At 41.3% G+C, this 19,371-nt stretch overlaps 1 protein-coding gene across 14 annotated transcripts in view; it reads right to left on the reverse strand.

Moving 5' to 3' along the window:
* MAPK8IP3 (mitogen-activated protein kinase 8 interacting protein 3) overlaps window positions 1–19,371 on the reverse strand; it is an 84,790-nt gene that overhangs the window by 18,420 nt on the left and 46,999 nt on the right. For 5 of the 14 annotated variants that reach the window (XM_027862660.1, XM_027862659.1, XM_027862656.1 and 2 more), the window contains 9 exons: window positions 14,959–14,970; window positions 11,654–11,711; window positions 11,061–11,213; window positions 9,901–9,982; window positions 7,641–7,792; window positions 5,464–5,520; window positions 5,007–5,177; window positions 3,649–3,775; window positions 2,699–2,794 (listed from right to left, as the gene is read on the reverse strand). In XM_027862660.1, coding sequence (XP_027718461.1) covers window positions 2,699–2,794; window positions 3,649–3,775; window positions 5,007–5,177; window positions 5,464–5,520; window positions 7,641–7,792; window positions 9,901–9,982; window positions 11,061–11,213; window positions 11,654–11,711; window positions 14,959–14,970 — 908 coding nt within the window. The remainder of the gene's footprint in view (window positions 1–2,698; window positions 2,795–3,648; window positions 3,776–5,006; window positions 5,178–5,463; window positions 5,521–7,640; window positions 7,793–9,900; window positions 9,983–11,060; window positions 11,214–11,653; window positions 11,712–14,958; window positions 14,971–19,371) is intronic. The other 9 variants (XM_027862669.1, XM_027862668.1, XM_027862663.1 and 6 more) reach the window with 6 other exon arrangements.

A 19,371-nucleotide genomic window follows, 5' to 3' on the forward strand; every position in this document is an offset into this window, starting at 1 on the left:
AAGACTTGCATGAACTGATGCTGAGTGAAGTGAACAGAACCCAGGAGAACATTATACACAGTAACAACCACACTGTGCGATGACCAACTTTGACAGACTTAGATCTTCTCAGCAATGCAATGATCAAAGATAATTCCAAAAGACTCATGATGAAAAATGCTATCCATATCCAAAGAAAGAACCGTGGAGTCGGAATTCAGATTGAAGCATACTATTTTTCTTTTCTTTCTTTTTTAAATTTCTCTTTGGTTCTAATTCTTCTTTACAACATGACTAATGTGGAAATATGTTTAACATGATTGTAGATGTATGGCCTATGGAAGGGAAAGGAAGGGGAGAAAATTTAAAATTCAAAGTCCTATAAAGGTGAATGTTGAAAACTAAAAATTAATAAATTTTTTAAAAAAAAGAATGAAGTTCTGAATACACAAAGAAGAAAAAATTACAAATGAGGAGAAAAGGGGAAAGCTGCCTGAGGAGATGACTGGTCATACCCCCAAGTTAAAGCTACAAATGCCAAAAAAGAGGAATGGATAAAAAGGCAACCATGGGAACAGATTACTGACATTTTCTAATTAATAAATGCAAATCAACTACTATAGTTAGAAAATTAAAAGAACCTAAAAACTGTCTCAGCCAATAAATCCTGGCCTCCATGCCATCTTCCAGAAGAGAATGGTGGAAGGTTATGTCATAAAAAATCAAGAAGTGGTGGTGGGGGAAAATAGGATTATAAAAAGCATGGTAAGAGACTCATCTAAACAAAACCATTCCAAAATCATTTAAGGATGAAATTGGGTGGACAAAAACATACAAGAAAAGGGAAAAGATCTATAAAACATTTAATGGCAATTTTCTTTCCATTAATGATTCTTCATGGAGAAGCAAAAATGGCACCAAAAAAAAAACTAGGATGGGAAAAACCAAAAGGACACATGCGATCTAGGACAGAGGTTATATAATTCTGGGGATGCTGAGGAATTCCTTCTCAAGGTATCTAAAGGAAGGATGCCTGTCAATATAGCAGTCTTTGCCTATTTTCCTGTCTCTAGGAAATTTTAGTGAGAATAATCTATATATGCATTGAGGGCATACTTGATAAAGATATGAGAAGGGAACAAGTAGATTTTGCAAATGATATTCTACAGAAGACCACATACTTATAATCACCTAGTTGACTAAAAGGTGTAATAAGGTAATATTCCACTGTGCTTACTGTCTAATTATAAAAGAGCATTTAATTTGGTAGTGCAAAATACCACCTTAAAGGCCCTGTTTGTTTAATACTGTCAAGAAGGATGTTCCGGGCAGCTAGGCGGTGCAGTGGATAGAGTTCTGGCCTTGGAGTCAGGAGGACCTGAGTTCAAATCTGGCCTCAGACACTTGACACTTAACTAGCTGTGTGACCCTGGGCAAGTCACTTAACCCCAAATGCCTCACTTGGAGAAGTAACTCAGATGCTCCTGTTTTTGAATGATATTCTGCTTATTGCATCAAGTCCAGAAATATCTCTGCCATTGCCATGGCAGGCATCCACACAGTGGAAAGAGCCCTATCGGTAGGTTCTCAGGCATGCTGGGTGGACCCTTTGTGGAGGAATTTTAGGAGGCTGTAGACAAAAGCCACAAAGACTGAAAGGGAACCTAGAGATCTGGGTTGGCGTCACTGGATAGAGCACTCACATCTGTGCAGTCAAAAATCCAGTGAATGGCTGAAGATGACTGGTGGACTGGAGGTACTATTTGTATTGTTTACTTTGATTGGTGTAAAGCATTTGTCAAAGTCTCTCAGTGCAATTTCTATAGAAAATATGGAGCTGTGGGCTGGCTAGATAATAATCCTAGGTGAATTTAGAGCTGATTTGATAACTAGTAGGTTGCCAGGTTTCTGTGCCTGGCCCGGTGACATTTAATAGTTGTATCTATGATATGGCCAGAGGCACAGGCAGGATTCTCATCAAATTTGCAGAGGGAGGGAGAACTTATACTTTTGATGAAAGATCCCCAAAGATCTAAATAGGCTATAATACTAGGCCTAATCTACTAAAATGAAATTTAATAGGGAGAAACATCGTCTAATATTTGGCTTCCAAAAACAAGTCTCACACATACAAGATGAGGAGGCACAGTCTACCATATTTCAGGAATGATAAGCTGGGGAGCATTCAGAGGGGGGCCCTCAGAATAGCAAATGTCTTCACAATCAGTTCATACTATGATGATTGATAGAATGATTTAGGGATGTTATCCTGGACATAAGACTCAGGGTTCAACATAGTAGCTTATTTTCAAGCATCTGATGAGCTTTAATACTGAAGGAGGGTTAAACTAGTTCTACTAGATCGCAGAGTGCAAAACTAGGAGCAAATGGAAGAAAATGCAAATTAAGGCTTGAAGAAAGACAGACTTCCTCACAGAGCTATCTAGACTTGGAATGCACTACCTTAAGAAGACAGTGTATTCCTTCCTACAGGAAGTCTTTAAGCAAAGGCTTGATGACTATTTTTTAGGTATGTTGAGAAGGGGATTCTTGTACAGGACCAGTGTAGACTAGATAGCCTCAGAAGTACTGATCCTTCTCAACTCTCAGATTTTGCCATTTTGATTTTGGTGCTAAAGATCTCAGGAAAGAGAAAAAACTCCAAGATAAGGGCTCTTATAGTCCTATCCCTTTCCTGCAGCTGAACTGGGCCACTTACTTTCATGGTAGGGTCTTTTTCTACTAGTGGGCGGCAGTACACAGGCACAGGAACATTCTTCATTCTGGTATCTTCTTGACCTCCATTGGGACTCAACTGCAAAAAAAAAAAAAAAAAAAAAAAAAAAGATGGAGGGAATTAGGAAAGTGTGAAACCCCTCCCCTAAGGCTGGGCTAACTCAAATCTTGGGACAATATATCTGTTCTCTTTCTCTAAGATGTTCAGACACATCCAAGCAATTAAGAAGGTGAAAGAAACTCAATTTTGGGGCCAGATACAAAAGGATCTGGCCTACAGCAAAGCTCAGGCCTGACAGTGAGCTTCCCCACTTCATTGTTCTCTTAACACTGTGCATTTCCTCTACTGTTTTGGTTTTCAGCCCCAGGCAACTTCCTTCTCTCCAGCTTTATCTATTTCCTGGGAGATTCAGAATCTAAGCTGATGTAACCATTTAGGATAATCTAACTGAAAAGTAAAGTAAATTGTAAAGACCCAGAGAAGTTTGAGGGTGAAATTATTATATGGGCAGCATTAGGCTTCCAACAGATGATGGGAAATAGGAGTTGCATGGGGCTGAAGGTCTAAACAGTGGAAAGAAAAGGAGGAAGGACTGCTGAGCATCCAGACCAGGACATGGACCAGGGTTAGCCAGGTTAACAATTTCAATGCCCCTACACACAATATAGCCTTCCGTGATTTTCCCTATCTCCAAAGTAGAATAGATTAACTAGTAGCTGATTGCTTCTTTTGTATATTGGTTCAGGCTAAAGCCAGTCCAATAATGAAGTATTTGTGGACCTGAAGGGAGCTCTGCCTCTGACATTCTCTTCCTTAAGCCAGGGTGGTATTTCTAGAGCAGGCTGTGGGTAGGTAGATTCTCTGCAGTGGAATATAAGTTGGTATTTGTGCAAAGATATGTGTAACGTGTAAAGGGGAGTGAGGAGGATTACCTGCTTATACTTGGCAGGAAGGCTCCAGCCACAGGCCTGCAGTCTCCCATCATCATTGCGTACGTGTTCTCGGACTTGTCGGTATTGTTCACGCTTCTGTTCCCTCCGGGCTGAGGATGTGCAGTCACTGAGAAGGGAAGTGACAATTGTACTTCTCAATCTATGGTTAGAAATCAAGGCAGAGGGTTGAGAAGTAGGTCTGAAGGAAAGGAATGAACTGGTCAGCTACCAGCAGCCAATGTGGAAATAAAATACTCAGATTACTGAATTAGGAGTAATTTAAGGGTGGGGAATAGAAGCTTGATGCTTTCATCCTAATGTGAAGCTCTGTCCTGTGTAAAAGGTCTGGCCTAAAAACCCTCAGTACTGCTCTGGAAGAAGAAACAGAAAGGGCTTACTCTTCTGAAAAGAAGATGATGGACTATGAGGGTTTATCGAGGTGAAAGTTTGCAGAAACCTCATGTCAGAGATGGGTTTGAAACCTTTTCCTGAAATTCAGTCAGGGACAAAATCCTACAACCCAGAACAAGGAACTGGCTCCTAATTGAGTACTGAGTACAAATGCTCCACTTTCTGATAGCCTTCTGATGCCTGGCTCTTTCCAATATATAATAGGCCATCCAAAGCACAAAGTAGGCATTTAATAAATGCTTGTCAAACAAAATGAATAAATGAATCAATGAGTGCCATAGAACCCTAACCTTCTATAGGTCATGCTGTATTTCACTCAGTCGTTAAGATAACTAAGTTTGAAATTGTGTCTCCTAAGGGTTGGGCCCAACATGGGTGTGTGGGGGTAGATGTTTGACAACTGGCTCTCTGGGGGAAAATGTATGCATGCCATATTTTTCAGCATAATCTACAGTATTAACATTTTCTCCACCACTTTCTTAAGTCTAGACAATTAACCAAACAATAAGTCTATGCTGCCTTACTGCTAACGCCTTCCCTTACTCTATTACCCTGTACTTTTGTATAGACTTTGTATATACTATACGTACTTGTGTCTTCCCCAAGGGCAGGGACCAATTCACTTTTGTCTTTGTATTTCCTGGCACCTAACAGTGCCTGAGGTACAGTAGGTACTTAATGCTGACTGACTGACCGACTGATTGATTGCTAGCAGATCCTGGACAAGAACTCAGGTCTCCAGACTTCAGGCTAGTGTTCCTTCCTCTCCTTACACTGTGTAGCTTCCCCTGGGGCAGGTATGTAAAGAGGCAGGCAAATAATTAAGCATTAATGCTCAACATTCTTGGCATTAAAGAGAAAAAAAGGGCTATGGGAACACTCCTGTCTCTCTTCTTAGCTATCTAAAAGAGAATAAAGGAGGTGAAGCTGTCAAGAAGTAAACTCACTCATCGGGGAAAAATTCCAAGGTGCGGCTGCCAGCTGAGATCTGGCACATGGTATGGCTTCGGCGCTGGCTGAATCCAGCTGTGGTGGGTGACTTGTAGTGGATGTTTACTGATGGATAAGACCTCTTTGCAGGAGGTGGGCTGGAGGAAGAGCTGAAGAGGCGGCTGAAGCTATAAACAGAGATACGGGGCAGATAAGACAGGCATGGGGGAAAATGTTAGCATCTGAATCTATCATATTACCTATTCCCCATTCATCAGTCCTTTCTCCACAGTCATAGAATTTTAGAACTAGAAGAACTCAAAAGTTGAGCCTCCTTTTACAAATGAAACTAAAACCTAGTAAAGAGAAGCGACTTGCCCAATGCGGTAATGCAGGATTAGAAACTGGCTTTCCTGACTGCCATGAAGGCTCATTCCATTTACACTGCCCTGCTTTGTGCCCCCAAGGACTCACAATTGCCAGATGGTTGATTTCTTCTTCTCTTGGACAGATGGGTGTTCTCGGGATGCCCTGTAGAGAAAAAAAGACAGAGAACTATTCATCTTGGGCACTCACCAAAACTAAAAGAAGATAATTCTACCTCTTCTATTAGCTTCACCTCTAGCTACAAAAAGCCAATGCAGGGTGGGGTACACGTATGCTTCAGTGAAGCCTATACACTTCCAGAGAATAGGAGTTATTCCTTTCCCCTTTCTTTTCTACCCCCTGCTGGCTCCTATTTCAAAGTTTAATTTAGTAATAAACATCCAGGGAGTGGGGAAGCCTTGGGAAAAAGGCAACGCAGACAGAAGAGCTCCTGTGGACTGTGATGCAGGCTGTCTTCCAATCAGTGGCACAACGGTTCCAGGTATGAAGAGAAGACTGTGGAACAGCCATGCCAGCTACAGGAAACTGTTCATTAAGGCATCAGTGTTTACTGATTGGTGATAGCAGATCAAAGACTACATCTTGGGCTTCCTGATTTCAGACTAGTGTTCTTCTCATTACACCGTGCTGCTTCTCCTGAGGCAGCTCTGTAGTGTGGTACATAAATAAGCAGGACATCAATGCTCAACATCCTTGGCATCAAAGAGAACCCAGGGAAGATTTACATGAAGTGATCTGAAGCAATGTGAGCAGAGCTAGGAGGAGATTGTACACAGTAACAGAAATGTGGTTATGATAATCACGAAAGACTTGGCTACTTTGATCCATACAATGATCCACAACAATTTCAAAGGATCCATGATGAAAAATTCTATCCATTTCTAAAGAGAGAGGAACGGTTAGGTGGCACAGTAGATAGACTGCCACTTTCTTGAGTTCAAATCTGGCCTCAGACACTTCCTAGCTGTGTGACCCTGGGCAAGTCACTTCACCTTGTTTGCCTCAGTTTCCTCATCTGTAAAATGAGCCGGAGAAGGAAATGGCAAACCACTCCAGTTTCTTTCCCAAGAAAATCCCAAATGAGGTCATGAAAAATTGAACAACACTGAAATGACTGAACAACACCAATAACAACAATTAGAGAGAGAAGTGATGGACTCAGTGCAGACAGAAGTGCTTTTTTTTCTTTTTCTAATATTATGGCTAATGTGGAAATAGGTTTGACTTCATTTATATTACGGGTATTGTATTTCTTGCCTTCTCAATGGCTGAAGGAGGTAGTGCAGGGAAGGAGAGATTTTGGAACTGAAAATAAAAATTTAAAAATTTTTTAAAAAGAGAGAAGCCAGGTAAGAAAGGACTCTGGGAACACACTCCTTCCTCTTTTCTTCGTTGTCTAGAAGGGAATAATGGCGGTGAAGTTAAGAAGCAAAATCACTCATAAGGGAAAAATTCCAGGGTACGGTTTCCAGGTGTCTTCCTCTGCCTACATAAGTGAGGTCTTGTCACTAAATTTATTTCATGCAAAGACTAAGGCCTTCCCTAAACTCCATCTAGGACAGGACACTGACTCATTCAGTTTTTCCTTTCTTTTGTCAGCTACAGTGATTTAGGCCTTGGGCCAAGTAAGGAAACTACATTAAAGGTCTTGTCTCGGGCTATTAGGGCTTATGGATCAACCAACCCCAAGGAAAGTAACTTTCCCTTTTATTGGAGGGCTCAAGCTAAGGAAGATTCCTTATGCAGATCCAGCCTGAGCCCAACATCAAGAGAGAATCAAGACAGAAGTCAATTCTTTCTAAGACTCCCACTGACTCTGAGTATAGCACAAAGCTACAGCCAAGATCTTTCTTGGCTCCCAATCAATTTAACTTATCTTCAATTACAGGATGCGAGGGGAGGAAAGACAGAAGGCAAGACTGAAGTTTACTTTATGATCCAATTCTGTTACTTATTAATAAAGGCTTCTTGAAGCCAAAGCATTTCACTAGGTATTAAGTGACAGCACTAATAAAACAGGATGCAGTCTCTCTTCCCAGTGCTGAAGAATCCACATGATACAACATGAACATAGTAAACAAGCTCTGATTACTCAAGATCCATAATTACAGGCACCTTAAGATGAAAATGAACTAAGAAACATGGATGGGAAGGAGGGAGGAAGATGGAGAGCTACAGAAGGATAGATGGAGATCCAATAGTCTCTGTGCATTTCTGGATAGCATATCCTATTCTTAGCACTGTCTTAGGCTCATTAGCGTTACCTGATCATCTCTGTCCACCTCACGGCTTCCTGAAGCTCCATCAGCCTCTCTTTATACTGGTTACGTTCCATAAGGACACGGGCCATCTCTACACGGGTGAAACGACGACGCTGGGCAATGGGAATGTTGTCCTGCAGAGGGGAGGAGCACTGCTGTTCAGCCAATGAGAGAGGGAAGGGGTTGAAGTTAGTATAGAAACAAGTAGGAGTTTATAAACACATTGTTAGCTTCTTCTGGATTTGTGCTGTACCTTTGTTAGCTTTAAAGCTACTCTAGCCACCATACTGTTAGCCACAGTGCATAGGACAAGGAGTTAGACTGTCAAGGAACAGCTTGGACCCAATGCAGATCTCCCATGGATCTTCAGCAAGTGCAATGAGCTAATTCATGGGAGGGAGGAGGGAATTAAAAATGAGAATACCAGGAAATGGAAAGGGATAGGAATTCTGTCACTTGGCTATAGGAATTTCAAGAGCCAAGTTCATCTTTTCATTATCAAATTCTGGATCTTCCCCTAGGGAAGTGGTGGAGGGAGCCCAAAGAAGTCTCCGAACAGAGGCTAGATGACGACTACTGATTGGATATACTGTAGAGGGTGTTCCAGCTCAATTATGAGTCAGACTAGATGATCTTTGAGGTCCCTTTCAATTTATGACACAAAATAGGTATCTTTTTCTCCAAACAACTGCCTCACATTGTAAAAAACATGGGTCCAAAAAGTTCCAAGCAGGAAATTAGTAGCTAAACAGATATTAGAAAATAAGGCACTTTAGGGAAAGTTATAGATTTAAGTCCTGTAGGTTCACATAGGGTCCAGAAAGGGGTTCATGTAGGATCTGGGAAAGATCAAAGCAATAAACAGAAATAGTACTACTCATCAATATGGAATGGGACTATATATCCCGCAATATAACCTAGGCTCCTAAAATGCTAGGGGGTTTGCTAGGAAGGAAATAATAGTGATTGTCAATGAAAACAGACAAAACACCCAGCACGGACCCTAGCTATGCTTCCCACTGACCATGTGATACGCTGCCACTCAACAATGTTTGATTTTGTTGCTGCATTGAGTTTCTTCAGTAATTCTGCTGCCAAATGAGGGAAGGGGACCTAAAATGTCTCTGTCTACCTAGGATGGCTGCTCCAACTAGAGGATTTACAACTACTGGTTCGATTTCTCTGGGAGGAAACCTTTACTCAATATGTAACTAGGATTGCTCCTTCTCACATACATCTTTTCACAGAAGAAAAGGAAAATGAAACATAAACATGAAGATCAACAAAACCCCAAAAGTCCTGGGCCAAGAAGATTCCCCTTAACCAAAAAAATAACCTGTCCAAATTGCATCTGGAATGAACTTTAGTGAACCTCAATTTCTCCTCCTCATTTTTAACTATTAGACTATGGCAAAATTAAGTGATGCAGGTAACAAGAAGAGAAGCTAGTCCCCCTTCCTATCCCTAGGTTCATCTAGGCTATACATACCTCCTAGCTTTCTCCTAGGTGGTTACTATTTTAGTCAGTTCACCATTTTCACCTTTTGGAAGGAAAGGTATCTAAAGAAGGAAGGTCTTTGGTGAGGTCAATTAATACTCAATCTACTGACATATCTACTTCAGTGTCACAAAATCTCCATTTGGCGTCCCGAGAATTATCTCATGGAATCTGCCCCTTTTAGTATCTGGGCCTTTTCACAGGAAAGAATGAAGACCTCAACATCTAGGGAACTAAAGTGGCTCTAATATTGAAGACAAACTCCTTAGCTAGGAATGAAAGAAACATGGAGCTTCTAGGGTACAGAAGAGGAACACTGCTGGTGTTTCAACAAACACACTATTGGGTAAAGGACCCTTATATAATTGGGTCCAAAGCCCAAGAAGTTACTGAGCATGGCCCACATCAATATTCTTGCTTACTTAATAGTGCTATATAAAATTACATTGACAACGACATCACTTGTCATTGTAAATACCATCTGGCACAGTGGCTAAATGGGGAAAGCCATAGTTCCTTGAATTTACCCGGCTTTTGGGGGCAGGAAAGTCATATTTTGAGACATAATCAAAAACTAAGTTTTGGCTTTAGTCAGAAAGTCATTGCGGCATTTGGCAGGAGACATTACAGATTGAGGACTTGATGTGGACATTACAAGAGGAAGCAGGTGAGGAGATGGACAGAACTAATGGAAAAATGAACGTATGGAGAAAACAAACATACCCATTACCACCCATTCCCAGGCATTTTAATAATGAAATATACCAATTCTGTACAGAGATAGCTGCTTACATCCTCCACCTCTTCTTTGGGTTCACGTCGTGCGATGATGGCCTCAGACTTCACTCTACGAAGAAAAAAGTCAAATACAGGTGGTAGATAAGTTTGGGACACTGACTGTGAAGGTTTGGTAGAGAAAAGGGAGTCCAAGAAGTACCTTTAGTTCCATTTCTCACTATTCATTGTATAAAGTCTTCCATGGCACACTTTCAGGGGAGATGAATGGTAACGGAACTCAATTTAGAAAAGAGAGACACAAAGGGATACTGCTTCTGTGGAAATGCATGGGAGCAAGTCACAACCAAGACCTAGTACATCCCCCAAAATGCCAAATGGGGTCCTTAAATCCTAGCAGAGAGAGAGAAAAAGGTACCACAGATCAACACCACAGTGTGTTCTAAGGGATCCCTTTTCATCCTCTCTAAACTGAAAAAAGGGGAACAGGAACTGAAAAATATATTTTTTATATATCTGTTTTTATTTATTTATATTTATATTATATTAAAAAAAAACCAGAATCCAGGAATTATGAGCCTAGAAAGAGACCTCTTCAGCCAGGCCCTAATTCAGCCCATGCCAATGTCTCCAGGTGGGATTCAGCCTTAGGAGTACAGGCCTTTCCTTAGACTTAATGAGAAGAAAGTGATCTCAGCAGAATGTAGATGAAAGAATATAGTTACAAGGGAGTTAATGAGAAAATACAAGAGTAGTGGCAGAGGTAACTAACTCATTATCTGAGGAAATAGAGTAAAGGTTGGAAAGGTCTTACTTTCACATGATGAAATTAAGAGATACTAAGGCATACTGGAAGAGGCATGAAAGAAGACTGGTACAGTCAAGTCAACACAAATGCATTGAGCACCTGCTATGTGTTCAGCACTGTGTTAAATGCTGCTCAAGAGGGGAACAATGAAATGGTGAGGATTTTAACTATGAGGAAGAACAAGAGCAGCAAAAGGCCCTGTGAAGTTGAGGAAAAGGAAGACAAAGTAGCAACTATTCATTTTCTCTTTAAGCAGATTCCTAAAATAAAGAGGATTATCAGAGAAGTCAAGCTGGAGAAAGATTCCTGGTCCTTCTCGTATCTTAGTTCAATGACTCTTCAAACATTTCCTCCCAACCAGCTGACACCTGCCATCCCTTACCGTTTGAGTTCCTCTTCTAGCTCCTTGACTCTGGTCTCCATTTTGGCTTTGGCCTGCTTTGTGGCTTCCAATTCTCCCTTCAGTACCTCCTGCTCCCCAGACAACTGGTCCACCTTGGCAATCAGATCATTCTTCACCACATTCAAAGCATTTCTTTAAAAAAGCAACAATATAAGAAAAAGTATGTGGAATTACTTCCAGAGTACATAAAAAGCTTCAAAGAAAGGCCAGTTCATTTTGCAGCTAAATAAGTATATGAGTTACAGTCAGTGGCCAAGCTAAAGAAACAACTTATAAAGCTTGTATCTAAGTTCCTTCTTAAATAAAGACAACAAGGAACATCAGTGAATCTGGGAGTTCCAGGGATGTGGAAGGCTGGTTGAGTCTGGGTTTAAAACGGGCAGCTGTCTGGTTAGGAACAATAGAATACATAAACTGCCAACCATTCCCAGGTGTCACAAGCTGACTGCTTGTGAGATGGGACAGGACTGGGGAGGTATGCTCAAACCAGGGACCCCAGGTCCTGGTAAGAGAATTATTGAAACACTCTAGAACACCAAAGTGAGATTTAAGAAGGTGCACTGGTCTCTTACTTGGTCTCCAGGAGTTGTGAATTCTCTAGCAATAGATTTCCCACTTCTTTGCCCATGCCTGAAACAAAAAGTAAGGAAGTTTCAACCATGCCTAGTTGTGACTCCCTCAGTAGAAAATAAGTATTTACTTGTTAGTCCCATTCCCAGTGGACAGCCACTCCTTGGCTGTATTTAGAATGTCCTTCAAAGAAAGATTCAAAGTCATCACCCACTGGTGAGGAAGGATACTTGGAGCAAACTTCGGTAGAAACAGTAACTAGGATTCCTTCCTCCTGGGTGTCCTTCTGAAGCCTCCCCTAATTCACTGTTTTAGGGATCAGACACATGGCCCTGCAGAGCTAACCACCCACTTCTTGGATGCTCCTTCCAGGGATTTTCCTAGGGACTCACAGTTTGAATCTCTAATAAGCGCTAGAGAACCTCTGAGGAATTGAGTAATCTCTCCTGGCTACAATGAGCCTTAGCCGTCCCACAGGTCCTCTGACCAGACAGCTCAAACATTTGACAAGAGGTTCCAACACTTTTGGAATGAGAACTGAGAGAATAAAAATAAAATACCGAGGACTGAGGAAGGAGACCCTGAAAGGGAGGAAGCCAAAGGGCACTGGGAAGTAGGTAAAAATTCCTTTGGAGATGGGATCCTAGGAAACGCAGGGTAGCATCCATCAGTCTGGATTTAAAGAAACTATTTTATATTAGAACAGAGACTGTTGGACGGGATTAGGCACTGAACTTGAATTTAAACCTATGCCTCTGCCCCAACCCCTGTTTCATAGGCATTATCGCTCACAGGGGCTTTTTAAAAATTTAAATTTTTAATAAACAAGCACAAAAAAGTCCCCAGTTCCCCAAGAGAATGGAAGTTGGTGCTATGGTGACAAGAGGATAGAGAGGACAACACAGCACAAAGAACCCTTCCCCAGGAGATGGGATGGACACGGGATGGCAAATGCAGCTCTCCAGACTGGCTAGAAGCAGCCCAAGCTATGGGGGAAAAAATTGAGAAAAAGTGCCACTGAATTTCAACAGATTGCCTCCACACTGCAGAGTGTGTGTTCACCCCCAGACCAGAGGAAAAGGGGAAGACACAATCCTACAACAGTGCAGGGACCATAGCCTTTTAGACAGTCTAATAAAAGTAGATGGGGATGGCAGGAAGGGAGGAGGGTGAAATCTCTCCCTCTGCATGGTTCCCAGAAAAACGAGGGGACTAGAGGTGGGGCTGCTTATGGTCTTCTCCACTAGGTGGTATGAAAGACTCTTGAGCTCTTTAGGAACAGAGACTAAAACAAGACTGCTCCTAATTCTGGAGGTATTTGACGGCAGCACAAAATAAATGTACTAAGACCAATTCTCTGGGAAAGGACAGTGGAATAACCAAATCCAGACTGCATAGGAAAAAAAAAAAACACCTTGTTTCAGCCTCAGTCCTTCTAGTCACTTCCCCCCACTTCTCCAACCCCATCCAAAAAGGAAAAAAGAAAAAACTCGAATAAAAAAAATAATGCTTTATATTTAAGAGTCCCTAGTATCTCCATTCTGACCTCCTCTGCCAAGGAAGTAATGGCATTGCCTCTGTCTTTGCAAAACAAAGAGCAGGCCCCAGGCCATAGCATCCAATAGTATTAAGAGAGTGCATATAAGAACAGGGCATTTTCCTGAGTCAGTGAAGGATCAGAGATCTTTAGAGCTGGTCTCCTCTTAGCAAGAGACTTGAAATGCCCTGTCCCATCCAGCCTCAGGCAAAGATGAAAGGACAGTACAGTACAGAGTCTCCAGGAGATATGAAGGAGAGTCAGGGTGGGGAGCCTACAGAGACTGCCTCAGCCATTATGAAAATAAGGCAAAGGGGAGAGATAGTCTGGAGAAGAGGCTTCTCTGAACAGCTTACTCCAAGCACAGCTAGAGAAAAAGAGGACACTCAAGCAGCAGAGCAGACACGCACATGGGGAAAGAACCCCACACCAGAGACGTGCAGCCCAGACTGCAGACTATCTCCCCAAAGGCACCACCACCACCACTACTACACCATTTCCATGCAAAACCCAAACCACAAAACCCCATGGAGCATGACAAGATGTTGGGTGAAGAGGAAAAGCCAGAAACTGGAAAAAACATACACTTAAATGTGGCCTTTGCCTTACCAAAAAAATCATCCCGCACTATGAGAGCCGTCCCAATCCCAAAGGAAGGAGTTGGGGAAACGGGGAGGAAGAAAGGGAAAGAAAGGAAGGAAGAAAAAACAAGCAGCCATTAAACATCCATCATAAATTGAAAACCAAGCAGTGAGTCACAATGCTCATGGGTTACTTCATTTTGGAAAAGGATCATAGAGGAGGGGATGGGAAGGAGAGGATGAAAAACAGGATGGGGGTGGGGGGGAATGTTAGATCCTTATCCCTGACTTGTCAAGGTGTTGATTTTTGTGATTTAGGAAGAAGTCAATACATTTGTTCCCTTCTTCACTATACCAAAAACTACTAGTCATGTGAAGCAGGGAAAAGTCTAAGGGAGAGTTAGAAATGAAATTAATAGGTTACAGTACATCAAAATTTCTGAGTTGCTTAGGCCATTTTTAGACAGTCAGAAACAATTCTGAACCAGGGAGAGATGTACATGCTAGCTGTTAGCATTCTTTAGCAACAGACTTTGGAGGCCCAGGATTTTCTTTATAGGAAGGCAAGGAGTTGGCATCTTCCTGCCAACAAAGCAAAGAATGAGCTGGACTACAACAAAAAAAGCAGGCAATCAGAGCACCTTCTGTCTTATTTGGGAAGAAGGACTTCTAAAACGTCTGGGTAAGTAACTATATCATAGGACACCACAGGCAGGGACTATGATCCTCCTAAGGCCTGACTGCTTTTATTACAGGGTACTTGCCTTCTGAGGGAATTCCCTAATCTAGGCTAAGAGAGGAATCCAGGAAATTAGGTGAACTTTCAAAAATCTTTTGCTAAGTTTAATGCACCTAAAGTAAGGCATACCCCATTATTCCATTACCATGACAGATTAGTAGTCTAAACAGGGAATTTCTACCTTAATAGCAGAGGGATAATTAACACAGTAGATCTGGTTAAACCTGAGGAATAGCACCAATGGATGTGGGAGAGCAAACCAAGGCAGCTTACTAAGCTGTAGGAGAGTAAGCAAAAAGCAAGGATGTGGGACAAAGGCCCCAAAGTCAACAGGAATTTGGAAACAGCAAGGGAGTATCACATGTGTATACCATATCATTCTATCTGAATTCAACAGGTGGGAGAAAGGAACCCAAAATACAAAGGACACTGAACAGGAGAGATACACACCTGAGAACTCCCCTATGGGCCATGTCCAGCGAAGCACAGAGAGACAAGGGGAAAAGGAAGTGACAAAAAGGTCAATCGGTGACTGAAACCAACAAAATAAAAAGTTTTTATTAAAGAAAAATTAACAATGATTCAGTCATTTCAATGGTAAAGGGTATGAAGAGTAAGGAAAAGGACTGTCTAGTCTATCTTGATGTCATAAGGCTACCCAGGGGCAGAAATACAAAGGTAAAGATCTGACAGGGAAATAAGAGCTAAATGGCTTTAGCAATCCAGAAGCTAGGCTTTCAAATACCACCAGAGGAACTGAGTTGTTCATTTCCTATTCCATTTTATTCTGCCGTTGAAGGCCTGCTCCCACTTTCCTCTGATTTCTTCTGACCATGGTCTGAGGGGGTCCTCTCGATGACCTGTGAAGAGCTCTGGGGCGCAGTTTTTCTCACAGCACTGCCAAGGTTTGGGGCCTTGTAAAATGTTGAGAAGCAGCATAATACAGTGGAAAGAGCATTGTCTCTACAGTCAGTGCACCTGAGGGTCCAAATGCTGCTCAGTCACCTGTCTGACCTTGGCCAAGTCACTGTACCTCTCTGGGCCTCAGTTTCCTTGTTTGTGAAACTAAGTTGGATTAGATGGTTGCTAATGTCCTTTTAAACTCTAGACCTATGATCCTTATTGGGATGAGAAATCAGTAACTTACCAATAACATTTGTTAATCCATTTCTTCATTTTGAAATAAAAAGAATCCAATTGCCTATAGGCAATTGGAAGTAATGGAAGAGAAATTCCTACCCCACACTCGATAACATTTGTCCCCTAGTTCTAAGCAAAGAAACACAGGGAAGGCAATAGTTGGGGGATAAGGAGGTGGGGTGGGGTACGATATAAATAGTTACTTGGGAGGGAGAACAAGAAGAATCCTAGAATTTTAGGACTGGAAGGAACCTTGGAGATCATCTGATCCAATCTCCAGAGCAGTGCTCAAAGAAAGGCTACAGGGAAGGAGGAGTTTGGAGTTACTGCTTATACTTTTTATCTGCAGAATTAGGCTAAAAAAAAAAGTGGAAAAATGTAGTTAAAGATCTCTTTGCATCTTCCCACACTGGAAAGATAAAGGTCGCTTCTGTAGGAGGGCTTGATTAATACAGGCCTTTCCGCAAAATTGTTACTCTCCTTCCTAGGAGGTGTGGATTTGACAAATGTCTTTGCTTTCTGCCTAATAACTGCATAGACATCTAAAAGACAAATAAAGAGGTATAAGGGCTACCTAACTTTAAAGCTCAAAGTAGTTGCAAATAGAGCAACTCTCCTTATTTCTCGTATAAAGGATTCAGCAGAAGAGGGAAAATAATAAAGGAAACTCAAACCTTGAGAAGATATGTTTTTCCATCATGTCAGTAATTGACCAATTAGCAAGTACTTACTGAGCACCTACTCTGGGCCCACAGAACACAGTGCTGGGTGCTATGAAGGGATACAAGAAACAGAGAAGGCAACCCCCTTGACCTCAAGAAGCTTATTAGATTAATAACATGAAGTAACAAGACAGTATCTATTTAACTGGTAAACTGTACTACATGGACAATAAATAAAGTATTTGGGAGGTGGAAGAGACCAATTTCAGCTAGAGGGGTCCGTAAAGATTTAACAGAGGAGATTTAAAATGGAGTTTCAAGTGATCCATGATTTCTCCTTGTGACATGGGTTTTCCCCATGAAGGCAACAAGGCTGACTAGACATGTTTCCATAAGGAGGCGAGGGAGTACTGAATCTATCTGAGCCAAGCACTATTTGCTCTTTGTTGATCATATACGTTATGGCTAAATAAACTTTGTTAACTGTTGAAAGACCTACCAGCGTGTCTTTGTTTCATTTCAACAATGAACCCAAACTGTACTCTTACAGAAATTCTCTCCTGTCCTCTCCTCTCCTCCTTCGTCTGCCCATATAGGGTATAATACCCTTACCTGCAGGTGCTCTGTCCAAAGGAATGTACATTTTTTAAAAAAAGTTTTATTAATGTGTTTTGTTTTACATTAAAAAACATTTATATATTATCCCCACTCAGTGAGAGGTCTCTTGTAACAAAGTTAAATAATCAAGAAAAAAAAAACAATATGGTAACCTCATCTGAAATTGTTGGGTTTTTTTTTAGTCTATGCAAAATTTTAAAAAAATTTTAATTAATTTATTTTTAGTTTTCAGCATTCACTTCCATAAGCTTTTGAGTTTTAAATTTTCTCCTCTTCCCTCCCCAAGATGCTGTGCAATCTGATATAGGCTCTACATATACAAGGAATGTAAATTTTTATTGCTGAAACCTTGCAAGATATCTTGGGGTTTATTTTTTTCTTAAGGCCCATGCCTTAAACCAAAACCACTCTGGCTCTCATTGATTGGCCAACAGAGAGCCCAGCCCAAGCCCCACCTGGTCATTGTTTGGGCCCTGACGGCTCAGAGTGAACGTAAATAGCAACTGTTGCTGTTTTGGTCAGAAATCCAGACAGTCTTCCCCACCCAAATTGATTTTTTTTTTTTGGACTAGGTAAAAGAGGCCACTCTTTGCCTCAATTCCTTCCTAGCCTTAATCACTGAATGGGCACTGCCTCTATCAAACTGAGACCTGAAAGACCTGAGCTTAAAAAGGTCAAGGTCTCCCACTGCATCTCCAGTTGTCCTGATCTATATCATGCCACTGGGCCCAGATGGCTCCGGAGGAGAAAGTGAAGCTGGTGACTTTGCACAGACCTCCCTCATTTAAATCCAATTCACTTGCAAGTCATGACATCACCTTCCTGATGTCATGATCCTTTTCTAGAACAAAGGACAAACAACAACCACCACCTTACTTCTACCTCAGAGTGCCTCTTTTTCCTTTAGGATGCAGCTCAGGCACTGTCTCCTATATACAGCCTTTCTTGCTCCTCCCAATAACTAGTGTCTTCTCTCATACTACTCTATATTTAACCTTGTTATACATATGCCTATATATATATGCACACACACACATATATATTTGTATTTTATTTTCTATTTAAGTTGCATATATTTATTTTTATATGTAGTTGCTGTCTTTCCCTTTAGAACGCAAGCTCGTTGTAGGAAAGATTGTTTCATTCTTTGTACTTGAATCCCTAGAGACTACAGAAGCTACTTAATAAATACTTGTTGATTGATTACAGATGTTAAAAAATCTATAGGGACACTCATTCAAAGGCCTATAGCTTAAAAGTCAGGATTAAAGGAGTAGTGTGCTGTGGAGAGGTGTACTTAGGCCTGTAAATTCAGTCAACAATTATTAAGCAACTATTCTGTGCTAGGCACTGTGCTAAACACTGGGGATACCAAGAAAGGCAAAAAACTAACCAAACTAACATACCACTACCACTACCACCACCACCACCACAACCACAAAAATCCCTGCTCTCAAGGAGCTCCAGTTTAATAAAATATGAAAGTATGGTTCAAAAGGTGAGATAAACTATATCATTTTAAATGATATGATCAGGGAGGTCATGGATCTAGAAGATATCTAAGAGAAAGAGATTCTCTCAAGGCCATTTGGTGGTGGACACCTCATCCAAAGAGGGAGAATAAGGCAGTCATGTCCATCTGCTTACTGTTGCCAATAAATGTTTCCTGTCAGTTGAATCAATCTGGCTACCAAGGCCCTAGGATGGACAGTGGAAGAGGGAAGAGAGGACACCCTTCATCAGTAACATTCTACAACTGTGCACTAAACCACTCTGCTACCAGCCTGAGACAAAAATGAGTTGAAAACCGAAGTAGCTAGACAACAGGGCCTACTCAACTTATCATGTGCTCAGGTTTTTTTTTTGGCCAGTTGGAGATGTTCCAGTTTCTGATGATCAGACAGCACAATGATGGAATGCCATGTTCACTTCAGGTGTTAAGTCTTGAATACAGATTTTTATTATCAACAATTCTGTTCCAGATGGGGTAATTCAGTGTGGTTGACCTTTGCTTCATAGAGTATATAGGAGAAGGCAGAAAAAGGATAAAACCTTTGATGTTGTCATAATCATAATGTGTAAGTAGATCAAACTCCCAAAGGCAAACTATTTTGGCATACTATAATGTTTTGGTACTAGCTTGGTAGCTTGAGGCTAGGCTTGGGCAAGGGAGTTTCCAAGGACAGTCAACAGAGTGGTATGCCAGAAGGGCTAGAAGTGTTAACCTGAGCTAAAGGTCATTTGCTTGAAATGCCAGGTGATGTAAATATAGCATAATATAAGCTCTTTGAGGGCAGGGATTGTTTCATTTTTATATTTGTATTCAACCATGTACACAGAAGATGCTTAATAAATATCTGTTGAGTATATCGCTCATGCAGTCCTAACCAATGGATTTTATGTACCACCAGGAATAAGGAGGACACTAGCAAAGTCCAGGGAT

This window comes from Vombatus ursinus, unplaced genomic scaffold (genome assembly GCF_900497805.2).
Source record: "Vombatus ursinus unplaced genomic scaffold, bare-nosed wombat genome assembly UNPS02014770.1, whole genome shotgun sequence".
Lineage (NCBI taxonomy): Eukaryota > Metazoa > Chordata > Mammalia > Diprotodontia > Vombatidae > Vombatus > Vombatus ursinus.